This window comes from Pogoniulus pusillus, chromosome 15 (genome assembly GCF_015220805.1).
Source record: "Pogoniulus pusillus isolate bPogPus1 chromosome 15, bPogPus1.pri, whole genome shotgun sequence".
In the NCBI taxonomy this organism is placed as follows: Eukaryota; Metazoa; Chordata; class Aves; order Piciformes; family Lybiidae; genus Pogoniulus; species Pogoniulus pusillus.
In genome coordinates, this window is record NC_087278.1 from 9,345,708 (window position 1) to 9,368,438 (window position 22,731).

The 22,731-nt window shown below is 50.6% G+C and overlaps 2 protein-coding genes and 1 pseudogene across 2 annotated transcripts; 2 read left to right on the forward strand and 1 right to left on the reverse strand.

The window, feature by feature from the left end:
* Positions 1-1,822: 1,822 nt before the first annotated feature.
* Positions 1,823-7,103, reverse strand: NOL12 (nucleolar protein 12). Its single transcript, XM_064155304.1, has 6 exons — positions 6,962-7,103; positions 6,755-6,860; positions 6,495-6,543; positions 5,932-6,074; positions 4,898-4,998; positions 1,823-4,270 (listed from the first exon to the last, which is right to left on the reverse strand). Exons 1-6 carry the CDS (start codon positions 7,039-7,041, stop codon positions 4,102-4,104), a joined length of 648 nt encoding a protein of 215 aa, XP_064011374.1. The 5' UTR covers positions 7,042-7,103; the 3' UTR covers positions 1,823-4,101.
* A 997-nt stretch (positions 7,104-8,100) lies between these two features.
* On the forward strand, positions 8,101-17,373 carry LOC135181863 (arf-GAP with dual PH domain-containing protein 1-like). The gene is made up of 11 exons (XM_064155303.1): positions 8,101-8,558; positions 9,536-9,666; positions 10,555-10,646; positions 10,736-10,818; positions 11,483-11,595; positions 13,112-13,258; positions 14,681-14,764; positions 15,116-15,178; positions 15,686-15,757; positions 16,254-16,485; positions 16,574-17,373. Exons 1-11 carry the CDS (start codon positions 8,468-8,470, stop codon positions 16,600-16,602), a joined length of 1,137 nt encoding a protein of 378 aa, XP_064011373.1. The 5' UTR covers positions 8,101-8,467; the 3' UTR covers positions 16,603-17,373.
* Positions 17,374-20,312: 2,939 nt separating this feature from the next.
* Positions 20,313-21,992, forward strand: LOC135181617 (urotensin-2 receptor-like; annotated as a pseudogene).
* The last annotated feature ends 739 nt before the right edge of the window (positions 21,993-22,731 follow it).

Consider the following 22,731-nt stretch of genomic DNA (forward strand, 5'->3'; position numbering starts at 1 on the left):
GCCAGCCGAACGTCACCGTGTCCCCAGCACAGTTCCAACACGAGGTCATCCCTACCCACAGCATCCGCCGGAGAGGTTTGTCTAACCCGGGCTTCACCCGGCCAAGCACAAGCCCTGCTGAGCCCTGCTATTATTAGTGAAACGTACATCAGCTCTGTCCTCCATTGCTCCTGCTACACTTCAACTTCCCTCTGTTCCCGGGCCTGGTCAACGTTTGAAAAAAGGTCGATTTTCACTTTTTGTTTACCCATTGAAGGTGGTTTGCAATCCACTCTTCACACTTGTCTCTCCCAGAAAACCCAGCTATTCAGCTCCATTACACCCCAATACTTGCCACTTCGCCAGTACCCTTTTTCCCCCCAGTTCATTACAAGAAGCAGCAGAGAGACCATAGTGGGTACAGTCTTGAGCTTGATATGCTACTGAGGAGCAATAAATACAGGGTGCTGATTATTGCTTGGCTAACGCACAAGCCTGTGTGCTGTGCTTCTGTTTTTCCCCAAACTGTCTGACCCTTCTGTCTCCCAGTCTGGGCTTGATCCTCTGTAATCCCAATTATAGTTTTGTGCACGCATGTGTGTGGAATCAGAGTCTAGCCAGCGAGAGCTATCATGCGTGGAAACCCCCGTGTGGCAGCCCACGTCAAAGCCTTACATCTATCTGTGCCAGCCCTTGGGCGCAGGTGCCTGAGGTGGCCTAGCTGCAGAACCAAGCGTGAAAACCCTGTGTGTAGGTCATGGAAGGAGGGTGGACACAGGATGCTGCTGGTCTCTGCTTTTCCTTTTTGGAGCAGCTGGTCCACTAGCACACTGATTTTTGCAGGTACCTTGTATTTCATAGAATCACAGATGTTAGGGGTTGGAAAAGACCTCTAGAGATCATTGAATCCAACCCCACTGCCAAAGCAGAACCACCTAGGGCAGGCCACACAGGTAGACATCTGTGCAGGTTTTGAATGTCTCCAGAGAAGGAGACTCCACAACCTCCCTGGGCAGACTGTTGCAGTGTTCCATAACCCTCATAGTAAAGAAGTTTCTTGTCACATTGAGGTGGAAGTGTTTTCCTCTTGAGCAGTTTGAAACTTGGTTGTGAGCAGCTAGGGAGGAAAAAAAAACAAGCAACAAAAGGAAGCAGCGAATCCATCTCGGAAAACAAAAGGAAGCAGCAAGTAAGAACTTTAAGTCACAGTCTGGTATGAACTCTGATGTGTCTGACAAACACTTCACCCACTAAGTTGCTGGTGGGAGCTCATATCCTTGGTGCAGTATATCCTGGTGGGGCTAGAGGACTGCACACCCTGTGTGTAACAGAAGACAGCAGGCATGCGCCGTGTCAGTAATTTACATTACAAAATAAAGCTGTAATCGATCAAATGGAGAAATCAATAGGGCAGAGAACAACCCAGATAGTTAACACCATCTAGGATTTAACAGTTCTCATTTTTTTCCACATGACATCCCCCCTTTTTAAAAAAAAAATTAATATGAAAACAATTTCCAGCAGGAACTGGAAGCTTTCTGAGTGTGGAAGAGGCCATTTGAGATTTCAGCTGACATTTGATAGAGGCTCATAAGTTATTAGGTACAGGGAACTCGTCAGGCATTGGAATAGGTTGCCCAGGGAGGTGGTGGTGGTGTCACTGTCGCTGAAGGTGTTCAAACAATGGCATTTTGGGACACGGTTTAATGGCCACGGTGGTCTCAGGCTGACAGTTGGACTCAACAATCATGGAGGTCTTTTCCAGATGAAATAATTCTCTGATTCCATCAAATGTCAAAAGATTCTTCTAAGTCACCTGGCAATAAAACAATGAACACAGAAGAACTATTGAGGTCACTCTTAATATCCCATCAGGATTACAACGAGGTAAATCCAGTGCTACCCCAGCCACTATGCCAGGCTGTCTACAGGAGGCAACCCAGGCCACAGTTCACCCTCCGTGTTTCATCAGGCTCCACAAACACACAGACTGTACATTTCCTTTAGTGGCCATCCCAGCTCCAGAGGAAACTCCTGGGGTTGGGGGAGCACAAGTTCCCTCCTGCCCATAGTCAACCCACAAGGCACTACGTCCTGGAGAAAAGGGAAAGCTGCTGTACAACCCAGAATGAGGGTGTCACACACTGTCCTCCAGCTTTGAGCTGCTGTGCCTTGGTGTGGTACACCAAACAGAACATCCCTCCCCTTTCCTCCTACATTTTTCTCAAACCCAGTCACTGCAGAAATGCCAAAGAGAAGAAAGAGTTCATGCTCCACACGTGGCTCCTCTTGACACTTTGGATGAGATGCAGTCCAGCATCAGACTTATGGCCTTGCTTCTAAATTGTGTCTTTGCAGCTCTGAAACAGCCAGCACCCCAGGGTGAGACAAGAAGATGGGCAAGGTTGTGCATTAAACCTCCCAAGCTTTAAGGCAATATGGGAGAGCTGTTTTGGAGATGAGGAAACCACACACTGCTCTTCCATGATGTGACTGAGGTTATTCACCATTACTGCCCAACAACTCAGCCCAGGATGGGACTCATGAGTCCAAGCACACAAGGCACCAGTAGCACATGGCTAACAGCATCCACTTCTCCATCATTTACCTTCTTCAGAAGGGAGGTGCAAAACGATCCTGCTCCTCACCACGTGTGTCACCCAGCTCCTTCCAGAACATGCTCTAGCAGAAGTTATGTGTTTGCTGTCAGTGTTGGGATCACACTGCCAACACTGAAGAATTTGTGTGCACACACATGTGCATGCTCCAAGAAATGATGGGGCAGATACGTCAAGCTGGTGCTGTTAGCTTTAGTGGCTGGTAGCCATCAGCATTGCTCTGATGTTCCTCCACGGAGCCTCAGGCACTGGTTTACTTTCCCCTCCCATTTCTGGCTTGAGGAATCCATGTGCTTGCCCACTGCTGTGTTGCCAATTTTCTGGTGTGGGTTTTGGCCACACAGGCCTTTTCTTCCTGTGTCATTTCCCTGCCAGTACACATGTGGCATGGGAGGAGGCCCAGCTGACAGAAGGAGAATGGCCACCATCTTCTGCAGATACTCCAGGACACACTCCAGTATGCTGCCTAGGCTCACTTTTTTTACTCAGTTTTGCCACAACCACAAACATGCAAACCTTCCCCTATGATGCTGAAGGCATCCATGCTAAAAAACAAATACTGAAGTCTCAAGAAGAAAGGCAATTAGCTGCTGACTGCAGCAGCCATGAGGTAAAGGGCAGCTTCTGCCCCTCCCATCTCAGAGGGCCACACACACAGAGCAAGGGCATTAGGGCATTTCATACTCCCCTGAGCTATCAGAATTAAGATCAGCATATTCAGCAGACAATGGAATGAGCCGTTCCTGCTCTGGCTGGCTCTGTGTTACCACAGAAATAGCTCCTAGCTATTTCATTTCCAAGCACCAGCAGATTTCAATATTCTTTAAGCATTAGGAATTGTCTTCCCTCTTTCCAGCTGGTATTGGCATTAGCACAGCAGCTTGTTACACTTTAAATAAGTCACAAATGGTTGGGGTTTCTTTTCTTAGCAAAATGACTTTGTAAGGGTTTATTCACAAAGTTACTAATTTCACCTGGCATGGGTACCAAACAAGAAGAATCCCCGCATTCAGGTGTGGCACTGAAGAAGAAACACATGGGACAAGAGGACGCCACACCTCCATGGAAAAAGGATTTACTGCACAGCAGAAATGCCAGGGCACTGATGTATGAGTGGAAGCAGAGCTCTTCCAAGCCTCAAATTGCTCCGACAATGTGCCTGTTGCACTCTGCCCCAGATCCGCTCCTCTGATAAAGCCAAGTATTAGCTCTGGAAAGAGAGGCCCAAGGACTGCTGGATTATGCCAAACAGAGTACGTGACCTCCAGCAGAAGTGTGTGGAGACTCTGTGGCACCCAGGCACTTAGCTGGAGGTCCCTGCAGAAATAAATGGGGAGTATCTAATCGCTGTGGCGAGCACTCTCGAGACAAGAGACAGGCTAACCCGGGCTCACTGCTAGTCAGAGAGCCAAGTCAAAAAGGCCCATAATGAAGGGGGCCCAAAGAGCAGCAGTCCAGGTGTGGAGCTCTGTCTCAGCTGCTGGTCTGAGCACTGATCTCTCCCTTAATCTTGGTCATGGTTCATTTTGCCTGTCAACCTCCGGCGCTGAGTCTTAGTCGTTCGTCCCGTGGATTTCTGGATTTTCTTGCGTGGGCCTTGCCCACGTTGCAGTCTCTTTCCTTTTGTCTTTTTCTGGCTGTGCATATGCAGCGTGGCAGTAAGAGAACAGATTCTGTAAAAGATAGGAAGAGAAAACTGTTTGGGGCAGAAATCCACAGGAGCAAGGCAACAACAGGAGCATAACAGTAGTAGGACAGCCCTGTGTGCCCAGTGGGAATGGATGCCAGCCCTGGCAAGCCCCAGAGGAACTCCATTGTGGTAGCACCATCCTGACTGAGTAGGAAATCTACAAGCCCATACACACAATAATAACCAAAATGGGTTTAGTGAGCAGTGGGCTGCCCAGCCACCACAGTTAAGTAATTCCCCACATTTCCAAAGTAGTCATGATACTGAAAAATGTGGAGAATGCTGCTCTAGGATCTTTTGACCTTCAGTGCAAGAGACAAACCCTGCACTCTGGAATGCCTGCCGTGAGGAAAGACGAGGTAAACAGTTTAGGACAAAGGCTGTCCTGCACTGCATCCTCCTCTTGCTACTGCTGACACCAGGGATCAGCACGATGGGAAGGGAGCGGCAGGGGCAGGTAGTGCTCTGCCAGTGCCCTCTGCTGGCTCCTGCCCGCCGGTGCGGACAGCGCAGCATCCGCTCCCCGCAGCCACACCGCGGGTCTAGGGGCGAGAGAGCTTCCCGAAGAGCATGCAGAGGCTGGCAAAGAGTTAAACTAACGTATACGTACTTCTCAGACAGCAAAGGGTTTCTGGACTTCTTGGGCATTGCTCGCAGAGGCTTGTTCACCACCTCTTCTCCTTTCTCTTCTTCTGATCCATCACTTTTCCCCTTAAAAAAGAAGCAAAGAGACTAAAAAATCGACACATTAAAACAAGCAGCTTTAAGATTCCAGCGTTTCTGCTGCCTTCTTGGTCTCATCCTCTTTTGTGACCTATTCAGTCTTTTTTTAGTTCTGCACATTCCTTACTGTTAAAATCTCAAGGTTTCTTATTGCAGCCCCTCAGAAAGGGACAACCAGTGGTTAAGTCCTAGAGCAACCCACCCCAGCATCCAAAACCTTCAGCACAATCTTAATGGCCATGCAACTCAAGTCTAAACTGAACTGGAGGTTTCAGCTTTTTGCTTAAATTACTATCAGAATCTCTTTAAGTGGATTATCAGATTGACAAATGAGCTCATAAATGTAAACAGATTAACTACCAAATACAGACATTTCCTCAAAGAACTCAAATCTAGCCACAAGTCATGAAGACCCAGGAGATCAAGTCAACCAGTGCCTGAAAGCCTCTATGAAACAAATGAGATCCAACTTACAGTATGTTTTGAGAATAAAAGTAACCACAACCAAAACTGAATGGTTAACTTACTTATAGTCTAAGCACAAGGTCATGAGGACAGAAACTTCTCACGTTAACAGTAATTTTTCCTGGACAGAATACAGGGAAGGGGCTGCAGACAGACCATGTAAAGTCTGAAATCTTGCTGCTTGTGTTGTATTGGCTTTTAAAATACTGTCTTCTCCTCCAGAAGCTCAGCTGGGACTAGCAAGGGATTCCAGAGAGGTCTGGAGTTCACACTGGACATTTCTTTCTCTTAGAGGCCCAACATAAGGTGTGGAGGAATGGGAAAGTTAGAAGTTTCACTTTTCATCCCTGCTGCTAGACACCTGCAAGCCTTTGGGCATATTCAGAAACACCAGCCCTACCTAGCCTGCCCCAAGAACATTTATGGCTGGTACAAAGAGGCAGCAAGTGACTTTACCACAGGGGTGGTCAGTCCCAGCTGGCGTGCTCCTGAGAGGTCCAAGTCACTGATGGTGGTGACAGTTACAATGTGGTTTGGGTGGTCAATGCTGACAGACTCTGTCTGCGATGTCACCAAGTGCTCCAGCTCATCGGCCTCATCTGCAAGACAAGAAATCCTGCGTGCAAAGGGCCTGACTTTCCACAGGGTATGGTCACTCATTCCTGTTCTGCCAAGGTGGGGAGGGAGATGAGCCTTTGCATGCAAGGTTAAAGAGCTGAGAGGCTTGACCTACAGGCAGGAAGGGCAATTTGCTTCTCCTAACAGAGGGGCTTTAAACACTTTAAAGTCCCATTTGTTCCTCTCTGTATAACCCACTTGACCTCCCTTCCCGCCAGGGACAGAGGGCTGGGCGGCTCATCGCTCAGATCGCTGCCAAGCCTTCCAGGATGCACAAGGAGTGAGGACCTGACCTGGTGAGGTGATGTGCGAGCATCCCTGCTCCAGCTCCGCTCACCCAGCCAAAGGTGCCTGACCACGGGCGCCCACCTCCCGCCCCGCCGCCAGGGCCCAGCACGTACCCAGCGCCTCCTCCCTCTCGCTCAGCATCTTCATGTACTCCTGGTGCCGCTGAGGGAGCGAAACAGATCACTGCGGCGCTTCTGCTGCTCCAGCTGCCCACCCTCCGCCCGAGACGGCCCCGTCCTCCGGCAAGCGGGGAAGAGGAAGCCCGCAGACCCCTCCTGCCCCCGCCCCGGTCCCTGCCTTGTGCCTCGCTCCCGGCTCGCCATAGCGGGAGGGGGACAGCCTTCTCCCACGGAGGGCCAGAGCGGGTGGGTACCTCCTCCTTCATCTTCCTCTGCTCCTCCTTCAGCTTCCGCTTGATCTCCTCCAGCGCCGCCTTCCTCCGCTCCACCTTCCGCTTGTGGAAGCCGGTCAGGTACTCCCTGCCGCCGCCAACACAGAACGCCCGGTGCCCGCTTCAGCGCCTCTCTCACCGGGGCACGGCGCCTGCCTGCCCACGATCCCACAGCCCGCCCAGCCTCACCTTCGCTTCTCCTCGTCGAAAGTCACCACCAGCCGCCCCTCACGACCTCCCAGACCCTTCTTCTTCTTCTTGCGGCCCATGTTGGCACCACGCTGCGGCTGGTACCACGCTGCTGCTGCCGCCGCTGCTGCCGCCCGCCCCTTCCGCCACCGCCCGGCTGTGAGGGCCGAGCTCCGCTCCGCCCCGCTCGCCATTTTGTGCCGCCCAGGCCTGCTTGGGGGTGGGGGCCGGTGCTGAGTGGCTCTCGGGTGCGGGGTCGCCGGGGAGGCACGCCGATGCCACTGCTGCAGCTGCGGCGTGGCTTGAAGGAGCTGAGCGGAGGCGACATGGGGGTCCTCTTGTCCCACCGCTGTGGGGGAGCTGTGTGAATCCCCTCGCCTGCTCCCGGGCTGCATCTTCCACAAGGCTACGGCAGGAGAGAGAAGCCACTCGTGGACCCGGCAGGTGTATGTGCCCAGCGGTGGCATCCACGCTGGAGCGGACAGAGCATTTCTTAAGGCTTGGGTGCCTCCAGCTCCTGCTGCTCTTCAGCTCTTTGCCCGCAGAAGGCTCTTACCGGCCCTGTCTTGTGCACCCAGTCTCTTGCCCTGAGATGCTGGCACTCCTCCGAGAGTGTTTTACATCTTAATCCCTTTAATAAAAGGTTCTGTCTCCAAATACTTAACATTTCTATTTCTTCAATAGAGGTCTAAAAGTTTATTTCGAGCTGTGGCCGTGGCATGCTGTCAGTGGCACCCATGCTGCTTCTCACAGCTGGGGGAGGCAAGTGTGGGGATGGGTCTTGGCTCTTGGGCTCTGTGTCTGCAGGAGGCAGACCCTGGACAAACAGCCATGCTTCCTGTAGGCAGTGGAGAAAGGTACCAGTGCTAGTAGGTGGGGGCATCAGAACCTCCACGTCCTTGACTCCTGGCTTGAGCAACTGGATGAACTCTCGAACCTTTCTTGCTCTCTGGTCCTTGCCTTAAAAATGGATGTAATGCTTGCATGGTGACCAAGCTGACTTCGGAAGGTTCTGATGCCAGAGCCAGCTCCCCCAGCCCACAGAGTGTACTGAGTCCTGACCCAGCCTGATGGCCTCCTCCAAGCGGCAGCTGGCTCAGAGCTGCCTCGCCTTTATCAGCTCGCTGGCTGCTCGCACTCTTTTCCTGGCCTGTCCTTTCACCAGCAGAAATGCGGAAAAACCAGTTCTGTGGTTAATTGCTGCACTTCCCTCCACGCCCATGGGGCAGATCTCCTCCTCCTCACTCACAGCCTGGGTGCACTTCAGCCTCCAGCCTCTGCCCTTGCCTTTGCTCAGCTGGTTCAGGTGCTCTGTCAAGCCTCTGTGCTCCTTGCATTAGCCTTGCGGCTGCCTTCCCCTTTTCCTTGTCTGCCAGAGCTCCTGTTTCTTTGCTGGCTTCTTCTCCCTTGGGCAACGCACTGGGTTGGCCTGCAGGTGCAGAAGGTGCAGGCAGCTGCCCTCCTGGCCCTGCCCTGCCCTGCCTGGAGGGGTAGCATTCAGAGGTGATGTCTGGAGGCAGCGAGCGGATCATGAAGGCACTGAAGGAGGTGTGGAGAAGAGCAGAAAACTCATTGTGTGCAGACTGTGGGAAGCCAGGTGAGTCCCCAAAGGCTGCTAGAAGGAAGCCAGGTGAGTCCCTAAGAGCTGCTAGAAGAAGAGTAGGAAGCAGGGAGATAGGGCTGTTCTCTAGCAGCTCCGGTGCTGACTGTCTGGACTACAAAGGAGCCTGGGGTTGAGAGGAAGGAGAGGCACTGCTCTGGATACTTGCTTCCTCTCCCTGGAGGTGAGTTGGCAAAAGAGGAAGAAGGAGATGCCGCCAGAGTGCTGGTGGCAAGAAGGACAAGGACGCGGTAGTGCCAGATGAGCAGGGGCTATGAAGCTGCAGCACTGTGGGTTTTAATCACGTCAGATCTCAAATACCCATCAAGGTTATGCGCAGTCAGGACCTGACAGGAAAACTCCCAGTGAAATCCTAACTGCTCCAGCAAGAGGGCATGATTCAGGAGGGCATTGTCTTCTCTGTGACTCAGCTCTCAACTGACAACCTGCCACATGCACCTTGGAGATTTTTTTTTTCACTGAAGGGCTTGCCCTCCCAAAAGGTTTACCCAGTCTGAGGACTGCAGCACCCAAGCCAAATTAAGACTGAGCTAATTAGTATCATTTTACCTCCTTAAATCTGCCCAGAAAATGTTTTGATTCAAGGTTGCTTTTATTTCCTGAGCTAGACACTGTTGCTGTCTTTCACTAAATAGCTCCTGGAGTCTTTTCCCAGAGGTAGTTTTATTTTCTTGGTGAGTGACCCTTTACACAAAAAGAGTTCACAGAGCACTTCAGAGTGTTTTTAAAGGTTCAGGTCAACCGAGATTCAGGTAGAGTTGTTGATGTAGGGGTGGGGGAGGGCAGAACTAATAGCTGTGTTTCTTCCTGACAGGCATTTGTACTTGGGGTATTAGTTAATCAGCTCAGATGAAACTCTGGTTGCGCAGCTGCTTCTCAGGACCACATTCTCAGCTGAGCCATATCTCCCAGGGCAATTTGCTACTTCTAGTCACACTCTTTTATACCCTCAGATCCTGACTGGGCATCCTCTACTTTGGGTGTTTTTATATGCCTCAGCTGTTCAGGAATTCACCGCAACATCCCTAGCATCAGCAAAGTCAAATCCTTGAAGATGGACCACTGGGATGATGCTCAGGTGCAGGTGAGATCTATATCCCCACTGGTATGTCAGATGGATTAGGTCTAGGCCATACCTTAATTAATTGTCCTGGTAAAGTCAGCCCTTTGGCCTCACAGAGTTGGAGATCTACTCTGATGTAATTTGTCACTTTTGCTGCTGGTGCTTTGGATAGTTAAGCAGAGAGAACTCCCTGTAACCCATGGGGAGAGGGAAGAGGCCCTGTGTGTCTCCCTGCGTTCTGTTACTTCATGGCAGATGCAGAACTCTTGCAATATGTCTTGCCAAGGTTCAGGGCTTTTGTTGCTCCAGGTTGCTCATTTCCCACTTGTCAGCAGCATCCAGCCTCAGTATTTCTCTTAGTGTCAGCAGTCTGAGGTTAAAAATGTGGGCAATTCACACCCTGAAAAGAGTTTCCAGATACAACATGGTCTCTTGAGAAAAATGGCATTTATGGGAACGTGGCTTCTCCCTCTTACACCCCCTTCAGCCCATTAATCTTCAGAGGAATGAAAACATTTTCCAGAGATCCAAACAAAATAGTCTTGCTGCTCTTTGGAGGTGAGTGAAGAGACTCAGTGCTGTCCTCCCAGACAGCACTGCAGAAGTGTTGCAGAACTTGGTCTCCCCAGAGATGTGGGCATGGCAGGAACTCCACTGAGTGCATGTGCACCCACCCCACGGAAGTGCATTTATGACACCTATTGATTCTGGTGCAATCAGTGTAACTCCTGAGAGCAGGCAAGACCTTTGAAACCCACCTTTCTGCAGCCAAACTTTGCTGGGATGTTGCAATGGAGGGGAAAGAAGATACTCCATTGGAGCTTTATGTGCATCTAGCCCGGTACTGGGGCAGGGAGGAAAGAAGGTCCAACATGAGAGAAGGCACTAACTCTCTGTCTGCCTCTGCAGTTTCTGGCCAAGCATGGGAATGCTGTCACTAAAGCCATATATGAAGCTCACATCCCTATTTACTATTACCAGCCAACCTACAATGACTGCCAGTAAGTTGCTGTGTGCAGAAGAAAAGGGGGAAGGGAGGTTTTGGGTTCCCCTGGTTTGTTTCTGAGCAACCTGTCACCTCTCTCTGTAGCGTGCTGAGAGAACAGTGGATCCGGGCCAAATACGAACGCAGAGAGTTCACCGAGCCTGGAAAGCATCTGCCCTATTCTGATGGTAAGGGCAGAGCACAGCAGCATGCCTCTTGCCTTCACTGCAAGCTTTTGAGCACCACGAGGAGAAAGCTCATAGTGTTAAGGATGCAAATCCCATAACCCACGGGGTTAATGTTGCAAATCTCCTGAGAACCCAGCTGATATTTACAGGGCACTGCTCTAGGGGGAGCTGGATCGTGGGCAATTGCTTCCAGGCTTGGCATTAGTTGCTATCCTGATGGAGTCAGACCTCAACAGTAAGGAATTTATGGCCTGCTGTATGCCACCCCCTCTAACCTCGGCAGTTGTCTTTGAAATGTCACTGCCAGTGCTGTAACACAAGGTACTGGAGCCCAAGGGCCTGCAGAGTCAAATGGGAAGAGTCCTGGTCCCTCACCAGGGTGCAGGCCAAGACTCTGATGTTTACAGTAGGGAATCAGGCTAGGAGTTGGGAAGCATCTGGGAATGTCTTTTGGTGACCCTTTATCTGGGCTACAAATGCAGAAACACTGCCATCTTCATCTGTAAGTCAGAGGTGAGACATCTCCTTCTCAAGTGCTTGTTCTCAGTGATAGTCCATCATGTGTTTTATCCCAGAGATGTGGCTGGGACTCCAGGCTGCATGCATCTCTGTGATGCCTGCTGTGGTTGGGGGTTGCTCTTAAAAGTGGCCTTTCCATTCCTAGGGGTGAAAGAAGGCATCCTCTGGAAGCGAGGTCGAGACAGTGGGCAGTTCCTACCACGCAAGTTCCTCTTGTCTGAGAGAGAGGGAAGTCTGAAGTATTTCACCAAGCAGGATGTGAGTATGGTGATCAATTCCCACCTCAGTGTGTGGTCATGGAGGTCTTTCTATTTCCTATTCATGTTTCTGAGGTGGTGGCCTTTTTCATCCCAGGCTGATGATAACAGAAACGTGCTACTGAGGAGAGGGGTCCCCTTCCTGCTGTCAGGTTGATATTTCCCCATGTGCTCCCTTTGTGCTTCCCTACACTCTTCCCTCACTGCTGATCTTTCGCTTCACCCCTGTCCGTTTGCTTGATTGTGTAACCCTACACTGTCATTTGGACCAGCCTTAGCCCACTGGGAGCCAAGACAGCAGAGCCCTGTTGCTGGGTTTCTTCTGAGGAGGGCTCCTTTGCTGCTCATTCATTTCCTTGAAGTGAATGGGGCAAGTATTAATATGCTGTAGCAAGAGAGGAAATGGCTTTGGGGTAGGGAGAAGCAGGAGAGTGCCATCCAGAGGGACCTGGACAAGCTCAAGAAATGGGTCTGTGTGAAGCTCATGAGGTTCAACAGGGCTGAGTGTGTAGTCCTGCACCTCGGTCAGAGCAGCCCCTGGCATCAGTATTGGCTGGGGGATGAGGGCATGGAGAGCAGCCTTGCAAAGAAGGATTTGGGGCTACTGGTGAATGAAAAGCTGGAGTTGAGCTGACAATGTGCATTTACAACCCTGAAACTGATTGTACCTTAGGCTGCATCAAAAGAAGCATGGCCAGCAGGTCGAGGAAAGTGAGTCTGTCCTTCTCTACTCTGGTGAGATCTCATCTGGAGTATTTTATCCAGCTCTGAAGTCCTCAGCACAAGAAAAAACATAGACCTGTCAGAGCAGGTCTAGAGAAGGGCCACAAAAAGTATTAGAGGGCTGGAACTCTTCTGTGAAGAAAGACTGGGAGAGTTGGGGTTGTTCAGCCTGGAGAAGGCTCCAGGGAGACTTTACTGCAGCCTTTCAGTATTTAGTAGGGCCTGTTGTGACAGGGCAAGGGTTGATGGTTTGAAACTAAAGAGGTTAAATTGAGATAAGGAAGATTATTTTTTTTTGCAACAAGGCTGGTGAAACAGATTGCCCAGAGAGGTGGTAGAAGTCCCATCCCTGGAAACAGTCAAAGTCAGGTTGAACTGAGCTCTGAGCAACCTGATCTAGTTGAAGATGTTCCTGCTCACTGCAGGATAATTGGCCTAGATGATCTTTAAAGGACCCTTACAACCCAAACTCTTCTATGATGCTAGGAGTAGGGTCTTTCCTTTTGAGGTCAATTAGCTTCTACACTGGCTCACCTATAAAGTCAGATGCACTATGGGGGTGTCATTGGCAGTTCTAGAGTAGGCACAATTCACAAATCAAATCTAAACTGGAGAGACTGGGCCACTGTTTGGGTTCAAGCACACTGTACAGCAAAAGAAGTATGGGCTAAAACAGTTTTGTTGGGAAGAGGCAGTTGTTATCTTTTAAAACCCCTTTGACCTTGCCTTAACACCACTTAGATCTCCTTCCCACTAGGATTGTTCATGCATGGCCAATGTCATTCGTTTTTCAGGCCAAAGAACCCAAAATCAATGTTAAAATAGATGTCATCAATGCTACCTTCCAACCAATGAAGATTGGGAACCCCAATGGCCTGCAGATCACCTATCTCAAAGACAACAAGACCCGGAATATATTTGTCTACCATGAAAGTGGAAAGGTATCTGGAGTTAGCATCAAACACTGCAAAGCAATTGAGCTGATTCGGGAAGCTGCTGATCTGACATAGTCTGAAGCATGGACAGGATAGAGCCTGCATGTGTGACAGGGTGGGGGGTCTGTGTGTCTGTGAGAGAGTTTTGCTGCAGGGAGCACTGTCTGAGTTGGTTTGTGTGGGAGGAGCTGCCATAAAGGATGTGCAGCTGTGCTGCCTGTAGGGAATGGGGCAGCTGTGTGTTGGCTGTGAATGTAGTTAACATAAGGTTGGGTGCAGCTAGGTGAGTGTGCTCATTTGAGGCTAACTGGAATATTTTAATGAGAGAAATTAGATCATTGGTGGTGAAAAAAAAATAATGATGAAGTCTATATTATTAATTGGTTTGCTGAGAGGGATAAAAAGCCAAAATGTCAGCAATTTGTCCCACTCTGCTCTGTGTTGCTGAATTTATTTGTTTCCTCCTCGCTCTGCTCTAGTATCTTTTCCACTAATCTTGGCTAACAGAAAACAACCTAAGCTTTGCTGGTTGCTTTGTTTGTCTGTCTGGGAAGGAAGACAGAGAGAGAGAGAGAGGAGAGGGCAACTTTGAGCCACTTCTGGGCAGCTTTATTTGTCCAGGAGGGAGTCTGGATTTCTGTATTATTACTTCTTTGTATATAATTGTAAATACTTGTAAATATATTGTGTATATACACCCCTAAATTTTGCTTTGCTGTAAATATAGCTTCATCTTACTTGCAAGCCATCTGATCTAGTCTGCTAAATTTCTATAGTGCATGTGTGGGAAGTTCCTAACCCACCACGGTGCCAGTGTGGCCAGTAGGACGAGGGAGATTATTCTGCTCCTGTACTCAGCACTGGTCAGGCCACACCTTGAGTGCTGTGTCCAGTTCTGGGCCCCTCAATTCAAGAGAGATGTTGAGGTGCTGGAAGGTGTCCAGAGAAGGGCGACAAAGCTGGTGAGGGGCCTGGAACAAAAACCCTATGAGGAGAGGCTGAGGGAGCTGGGGTTGTTTAGCCTAGAGAAGAGGAGGCTCAGGGGTGACCTCGTTGCTGTCTACAACTACCTGAAGGGAGGCTGTAGCCAGGTGGGGGTTGTTCTCTTCTCCCAGGCCAATAGAATAAGGGGACACAGTCTCAAGTTGTGCTGGGGGAAGTACAGGCTGGGTGTTAGGAGGAAGTTCTTCCCAGAGAGAGTGATTGGCATTGGAATGGGCTGCCCAGGGAGGTGGTGGAGTCACCGTCCCTGGAGGTGTTCAAGAGCAGACTGGATGAGGCACTTAGTGCCATGGTCTGGCTGACTGGCCAGGGTTGGGTGCTAGGTTGGCTTGGATGATCTTGGAGGTCTCTTCCAACCTGGTTGATTCTATGATATGTTTCTGTGATTGTTGCTCTGGCTAAGCTTCCTGTCCTTTCCATCCTCAGGAGGTAGTGGATTGGTTCAATGCCATTCGCTCTGTGCAGTTCCATTATCTGAAGGTAGCATTTCCCATTGCCAGTGACAGTGAGGTAAGGCAGCCCCAGAACACTGCTGATCTCCTGCTGGTACTTGGGGATGTGATGAAAAAGTGTGTTAGTTACCATTAGAACCCCAGATACTGGAGGGGAAATGGCCATGTTTAGATGGGGGGGGTGGTGGTGGTGAGAAAACCTGTATAAAGGGCCTATGGTGGCCAGAAGACAACTGCTCTGTGATGTTTCTGGGCACTTTGCAGGCAGAAGTGACTTCTGGTTAGGCAGTTCTGCAAATGTGATTTTAAAAGGTGGCTGAATCTGGGGCAAGAGAAGGAAGGGGTGGATGGTGAAAGTGACTAGCAAAGAAAAGTGGCTAAATTAATGTTTCCTGTGCCTTGCTGTCAGATTAAAACTCGACTGACAAGAAACTTCCTGAAGGAGGGATACATGGAGAAGACTGGCCCCAAGGTGAGCTGCTGTGGAGGGAAAAAACAAAAGAAGTCAGGGACCTCCCCCGACCTTCCCTACTTCAATGTTTTTCTCCTGCTGTTTCCCCGTTCCCCCCCAATTCTTTAGACACCCATGAGAACGGTGTGTGTGCACCAAGGGAGGGGACAGTAGAAGGAAGGGGAAGGACACGTGTGAAAGTACAGGAAGCCAGAGTCCCTGCTTTCTCCCAGAACCGGAGATCTCTCTGCATGTGTCTGTGTGTGCGTGACCTTACAGGTATTTAGCATCTAGATTTCTCCTGTCACAACTCTGGGGTCCTTCACAAAAGTCCAAGAGTTTGGGACAGCAGCTGGGACTGAAAAACCCGGTGCTGATCTCTTCTCCGAGGTCAGAAAGGGCGAGGAGGAGGTTGTTGTTAAGGCAGGGGCTTGATTCAAGCGGTCGGGATGGATTTTGGTTATCCATTCGCACTGCTCGCGGCAGAGGGCACTGTCCCCTTACCTATGTCACTTCTTCCTTTCACAGCAGAGAGAGGCGTTTAAGAAGCGCTGGTTCACGCTGGATCACCGCAGGCTGATGTACTTCAAGGATCCCTTGGTGAGGGGGAGATCTGAGCTGCAGGCAGCAGTGTTGAGGGCAGGGTCAAAGTACAGCCAGAGTCTTTGCTCTGCGGTAGGGCTGCTTGCAGGTTCCCTAGCTGCTCTGAAGGGATTCTAGCTCTTCCTCTTTGCATCCCACTCATTTCATCACAGCCTTTCTGTGTTTTTTTTCACTGCCTGCAGACAATGGGAACAAGGAGTGCAACGATGTAAAGGTGTTGATGGGGAGGAGAAGGACATGGAGGGGGTGACATGGAGAGACAGGAGCAGCAGTTCCTCCTTCAGGCCTCAAGATCTTTTGCTCTTAAGTTTTTTTCTGCTGCTGCCTATGAGCATAGCCTCTCTGCTCTCTGAGTCCTCTGACCACTTTCAGATATTCTTGCTGCTGCATTCCTGGTCCCCACCCGTTCTCTCCCTGTCCTTGAGTGCACTGCTGTTGCTCCCTGGTTCTTCTGAGTTTCTCTAAATCCCTGTCTTTGCCTTCTGATCTTCAGGATGCATTTGCTAAGGGTGAGGTATTTGTGGGCAGCAGAGAGAATGGATATAGTGTCCAGAAGGGATTGCCTTCAGGGACACAGGGCAACTTCTCCTGGCACTATGGCCTCACCATTGTCACCCCTGACCGGGAATACCTCTTCACTTGTGAGACGGAGACCGACCAGCTGGACTGGATCACAGCCTTCACTAGCGTCATCGACCAGGCCATGACACCACAGGAGTATGCCAGTAAGTGCCTGGATGCTGTTTCCTTCCCCTCCTGCCTCTCTGGTGCAGGGTATTGCCCTAATGCACCACCTTTTTTCCTTCAATGCAGTTGAAGCCTACTTCAAGTTCAAATCCTAGGAAACCAAGCAGGAGCCTTGCTGTGACTTTACCTGGCAGGCTGTCAGCAGAGAAGAGGATATTGACATCATTGAAGCACCCTCTGAAGCACTTCTTTCACTCCATAGAGGGTCTGCCTTGTTCTGAGGGTCCAATTAAGCTGCTTCCTTTGAAGTGCAAGACTTTGAGTCTGAATCCTCATGCAACCTGCCACTGTTAAATTGCTGTGATCTGACTGGCTGCTGGCAGACCTTGCTTGTCAGTTGGACCTTGAAAACTTGGCACTTGCTGTGTTGGACATGGGACCTAGCATCACTCCTGCATGAAACGGCAGGCAGTCACCTACCTTACTCAAGAAAGCTGCCTGGCTGGAGCTACACCTGAGTGGGTTGCAGGGGCTCAGGAGAGACTGTTCCTTTACCAGCCTTCTCTGCTGGTGTCAGAGATGTGAAACATCTAGACGTTTGATCAGTTAGAGCTGTAGTTGAGAAAAGTCACTTAAAAGATACAATCTAACATCTAAATGTGAGGCCTTTTTCCTCCTGCCATGTGTATACTTGAAAGATTCTCCAGACCACATTTGTGTGGAGATTTTCCTCTGCTTTCAACGGAGAAGGTTAAGAGGTCTGCACAAAAATGTGCGTGGGTAAAGTGTGTGTGTGCACATAATGAAAAGCAGTGAGAGCTGCAACACTGCCCTAGCAAAATGTGTGAGGGATATTCAAACCGTTGAGGTTCAGCTGTGAAATTTGAGTCTCTAATTAAACCAATGTAGAGAGGTTGGGTCTGGCAGAGAGCAGCCTAGTGTATGTTTGATACAGACTTTGGACTCACTGTTGACTTTGCTAGAGCTTACAGGTTGATGTCTGGATCAACCAGACATCTAGATCTCTGCTCTCTCATTCTTTGTGTGTCAAAGGCCTGGCACTTTCACTCTGCCCTATACATCAATATGTGTAGATTGCATATTACATACACATACAGTGCTATGCAGTAGTAGGAAGTCTGTATGTTCATGTCCTTCTAGTGACAGCCCTAACCACCAAACCAACCCATGATTTCTATCTTCAGGCTCTCCTGGGAGAGCTGTTTCATGTGCTGGAAGGAGCAGCCAAGTTCTGCTGATGACTGTATAACCTGATGTGTCTGCAGTCTTATACAGGCAGTGTGAGAGTTAACTGGGATTAATGAGGCAACCACTATATTAATTGGCTCCTAAAGAAATGAATTTTTAGACCTTTTCTGATTTATTTGAACCTCCTAAGTGAGCTGAGCTAAAGCATGAGGCTGTTTCTTGAAAAAAGGCACAGAGAATCAGAGCAAGCAGCCATGGCTCTTCATTGCATTTCCTGGGGCAGGTGGAATGTGGATCTTTACATTAGAGCCAAAATTAGGGCCCAGCATGTTCCAAAGAGGACCTCTGTGTGCTGAGACCACTATAAGTTGCTAGGAGTATTGAATTCCTGGCTGAGAACCAGCATCACTCATTTTACTGCCATGACACAATGGAACTTTTCACTCAAAAATATCTTTTCACTGCATTTTGCTGATCTCTCCCAGTTTGGAGCATGACTGTACTAAAAACTGAAAGGCACTGCAAAGCCTTAGTTGCAAAACTAAGTGCCTTTTGCTTCTGGAAATGTGCAAATGGGGCAGCCCATTAAAAAAGAAAACTCAAGCTCCATCTAAATGACCTGCAAGTTCAGTTCTCTGGGAAGAGTGTAGAGAGTGACCCAGAGATAGAATCATAGAATGGTTTAGGTTGGAAGGGACTTCAAAGATCATTCAGTTCCAACCCCCTGCCATAGGCAGGGTCATCTCCCACTAGAACAGGTCGCCCAAGGCCTCATCCAGCCTGGCCTTGAACACCTCCAGAGAGGGAGCATCCACAGCCTCCCTGGGAAACCTGTGCCAGTGTTTCACTACCCTCACTGAAAAGAACCCTTTTCTAACATCTAGTTTGAATCTCCCCTCTGCCAGTTTAAACCCATTACTCCTCATCCTGTCAATAGTCTCTCCCCAGCCTTCCTGTAGGTCCCTTTCAGATACTGGAAGGCCACTATAAGATCTCCTTGAAGCCTTCTCTTCTCCAGGCTGAAGAGCCCCAGCTCTCATAGCCTGTCCTCATAGCAGAGCTGCTCCAGCCCTCTGAGCATCTTCATGGCCTTTCTCTGGACTCACTCCAGCAGTTCCATGTCCTTCCTGTGTTGGGGGCTCCAGAACTGCTCACACTACTCCAGGTGGGGTCTGACGAGAGCAGAGCAAAGGGGCAGAATCCCCTCCCTTGCCTGCTGGCCACACTGCTCTTGCTGCAGCCCAGCACACAGTTGCTGTCTGGGCTGCACTCACACTGCAGGCTCATGTTGAGCTCTTTATCACCCCAGACCCCCAGGTCCTTTTCCTCAGGGCTGCTCTTAGCCATTTGCCACCCAGCCTGGAGGTGTGCTTGGGATTGCGCTGACCCAGGTGCAGGACCTTACACTTGGCATTGTTGAATTTCATGAGGTTGGCCTGAGCCCACCTCTGCAGCCTGTCCAGGTCCCTCTGGAAGGCATCCCTGCCCTCTAGCAAGTTGGTTGTGCCACACAGCTTGGTGTCATCTGCAGACTTGCTGAGGGTGCACTCAATTCCTCTATCCATGTCACTGACAAAGGTGTTGAACAGCACTGACCCCTGAGGGATACCACTTGGCACTGGTCTCCAGGTGGACATTGTGCTGTTTGTATCTGCAAGCTCTCCTGGGAAATCTGTTTCATGTGCTGGAAGGACCAGACAAGTTCTGCTGACAACTGTATAACCTGATGTGCCAAGAGTTGGTACAGATAACCTAGATGAAGGCCTTTGAGGTTGCCTGCATCAGTGCCACGTGCCATATGGCCACTCCTGTGACATGGTCAAGCTGAAGCTGTTGGACACAGCACATTGATCAGGAAGGTGCTTGTGATGGCAGTGCTAGTAGGATGCTCCCTTCTGTTTGCTGCTAACTGATTTGATTCTACAGTGGTCAGACACTGGAGTGGGCTGCCCAGGGAGGTGGTTGAGTCACCACCCTGGATGTGTTTAAAGGTTGTTTGGATGTGGTACTTGGGGACATGGTTTAAGAGTGACCCTTACAGGGTAGGGTTATCCTTCGTGATCCTCAGGGTCTTTTCCAAGCTGAATGTTTCTGTGATTCTGTGACTTGCTGCTGCTGGAGATGAGTGGAGGCATTTAACTCAACCACTGCATGGCTAATACACCAAAGATGAAAAAAAAACCAAATAAGAATAATAATTTTTAGAAGAAGGCTGGAGTGGCCTGAAAACCCCTGTGAAGGAAGCACGTTTGGTAAAAGGACATCTGTCTCTGCTCTGCACATTCCATCCTGCTGCCTCTGTCCGGTGAGACAAAGGAGTCTTGGCTGTGGGTGAGGAGCGAGGTAGCACAGAAGGCCGAAGGTGTCGTTCAGCAGTGTCCCACTAGAAGGCAATGGTGCCTGTCTAACAGTCTCCAGCTCACTGCCCTGGGGTGAGGCAGCAGGTCCTGGAGGAAAAGGGAAGGAGGAGGAAAACACAGAGAAGGAGGATGGTGTTTCTGGAGAGCAAGGAAAGAGTAGATCTAAATTATCTGGCCATCCGAGACTTTAGGAGCTTGCTCCTGGCTGGGGAACAAGGGTGGAACTGGGCCAGGTCATAGAAAATGTGTGATGTCCTACCATCTGGTGGGCTTGCTTGGAGCTACATCCATTGTCTATGCCTCAAGGGGCCCTGATAGCCCTGAAAGGAGGTGTGGACCGGGCCCTCTCCGCCCAGCTTGCTAAGGGCCGAGGAGAGAGCAGTGTGGCAGCTCACTGCCTGTTGCGGGGTCAGGGCCAGCCCTTGTTTCTCACCTAAAGCAGCAGCATGATGGTTCCCCTCCCTGCTGTGCTAGGGACTCTTGGCTGTCAGCCAGGTCTTCTTTCAAAGGAGAAAACTCTGCAAGGAGAAAGGAGAAAAAGAAAGGGAAATAAGAACAAGGAGGAAGAGGGAGCCAAAGGAAGGCAGAGGAAGGCTCTGGGGAAGAAGGACCATGGCTGTAAGAAAGAGAAGGGCACCAGCATGGCTCCTCAGCTAGTGGCCCAGAGCCCAGTGTAAGCTGTGGCTGTGCTCACATTAGTGTGAAGCTGTCAGACACATTCCTCTGTGCAATGGAAAAAGCAGCTGTCCAGTGGCTCCTTTGGGGAGGCAGAGGCCAACTGCCAGAGGCTGTCTGAGCTGAGAGGACACATACATACCTGGGAGAAGGAGACATCTGCTTGTCCACTCAGTCTGCTGGTTTCTCTGGGCCTGCTGAGCGCTGGAGAGGCAACAAAGGAGGAGCTGGTGAAGAGGAGAGACATTTCCTTCTGGCTGGCAGGGGATATTTTGTCCCCATCAGTCTTGAAGGGGAGGGGGTGTCCTCTCTTCAGCCCTTTGGTGGTTAAAGAAAACTGCTGGATGGAACTTGTGGTGGACACCATGAGCAAAATGAACTGGACAGCTGGACGTGGGGAATAGTATCCTTGTTCTCTGGAGTCCCTCTGTCTGCTGAACTCTTGCTATTCTTCCCTCTTGCACTAAGGCTACATGTGTCTCTTACAGTGAGGGTGGAAGGCAGAGGGAAGGAGCACTTGGCAGCCTGGCTTGCTCTTGCTCATCCTCCTCAAAGATCTCTCATCAGCATAAAGCCTAGAGAGGGTCCCAAGGGTGGCAGCTGCCCTGAGGAAAGCAGTGGTGTGGGTGACAGCAGTAGTGCCCTGGGAGGGGACAGCCTGGTCGTGGTGCCACTGGGTGCAGTGCTCCTAGCCATGTGCCTCACTGGGCTGGCAGGGAACATCTATGCTCTGGCAAGGTGGCAGGTCCCTCAGCAGCCTCCTTGGGGGTCTACTTGATCAACCTTGCCCTGGTTGACCTCTTGTACCTCTCCACCATGCCCTTTGTGGTCTGCACCTAATTTGCCCATGACTGGTAGTTTGGAGCCTTCCAGCTCTGCCTGACAGTGCTCTTCACAGCACAGGTATATCCTGGTACCAGGCATACCTCCTGTCCTCTGCCTGCAGCCCAGGGCTGCCAGGACCACTGCCTGGTGGCTGTTCTCCAGGATCTCTGCCACTGTGGTGTCTTATTGGGTGTGCTTTCTGCCATTCTGGGCCTGGCAGCTACTTAGGGCCTGGGTATTGGCCCCACCACCCAGGCCTGCCCCAGCTGTGGTGTCACTTGCCTGGCCTACAGCAACAGCTGCATCAATCCCTTCCTCTACACCCTGCTCACTGGCAGCTGCTGCTAGCAGCCTGACTGCAGCAGCATGGGCACAGCTTGACCCTTGGCACCCTCCTGGGAGGCCCAGTGGGGAGGTCACAGCATCCCCCAGCTCTTGGTGAGTTGCTGGGGTCAGTGAGGGAAAGTGAGGGGTGAGCAGCTGCCCAGGTGGGGAGCACCTCCTAGCCTTTGGCAGGGGTCAAGTTGAGAAATCCTGTTGGTGTGCAGTGACTCCCACTACAGTGCTTTTTCCTACCTGCCTTCCCCTTGGCAAGGCTGCTCACCCTCCTCGCCTGAGCAGAGGACACTTGTCTCAAGTACCCATACCCTGACTCCATCCGCAGGTCCTTCAGCCCTCACATGCCAGCCTCCAGCTTGCACAAGGGCAGGGAGTGGGTGGAAGGGAGCAGTCAGCCTCGATCTAAGTTACACAGCTGGGGAACCCTCACCACCCCTCACCTCCTCACTAGCAACGGGTCAAGCCATAACAAAGTCAAGACAACAGTGAGTCACAGATTTCACAGGATCAGTGAGTCACACCAAGCAGCAGCTACGTTAGCAGGAGACCTGGATAAGGTCCATCTTGTGGTAAAGCTCATACTCAGCTTTCTTCCCCTGCTCTCCATGAAAAAAATCTTTGAAGAGCCTTTCTAAAAAAACCAAAAGACTTTGAAGTGCAGTTAAGAAATGCTGTGAGACTGCCCTGAAGTACAGCTCGAGGAGGTCAGCACATTTGCTCAGCTTTCAAGATCAGCCCAGCAGAGGAAGCTGCAAGCAAAGAGGGAGCTCCACTACGTGTCCAGTGTATGGGTCCCTGACTGTGGCTGAGGAAATCCCCAGCTCTCTGGCCCCTACCGAACACACCCCAGGCTGCCAGGCTGCAGCAGTGCCATGG

Bases quoted from the DNA above. Each gene is read 5' to 3' on its own strand.
- NOL12 (XM_064155304.1), bottom strand. From the start codon at position 7,041: ATGGGCCGCAAGAAGAAGAAGAAGGGTCTGGGAGGTCGTGAGGGGCGG. The intron at 6,075-6,494 runs GTACGTGCTGGG...CTTGTCTTGCAG, and splicing joins CGAGAGGGAGGAGGCGCTGG to ATGAGGCCGATGAGCTGGAG. The intron at 4,271-4,897 runs GTACGTATACGT...TATCTTTTACAG, and splicing joins AACCCTTTGCTGTCTGAGAA to AATCTGTTCTCTTACTGCCA.
- LOC135181863 (XM_064155303.1), top strand. From the start codon at position 8,468: ATGTCTGGAGGCAGCGAGCGGATCATGAAGGCACTGAAGGAGGTGTGG. The intron at 10,819-11,482 runs GTAAGGGCAGAG...TTCCATTCCTAG, and splicing joins GCATCTGCCCTATTCTGATG to GGGTGAAAGAAGGCATCCTC. The intron at 11,596-13,111 runs GTGAGTATGGTG...TTCGTTTTTCAG, and splicing joins AGTATTTCACCAAGCAGGAT to GCCAAAGAACCCAAAATCAA.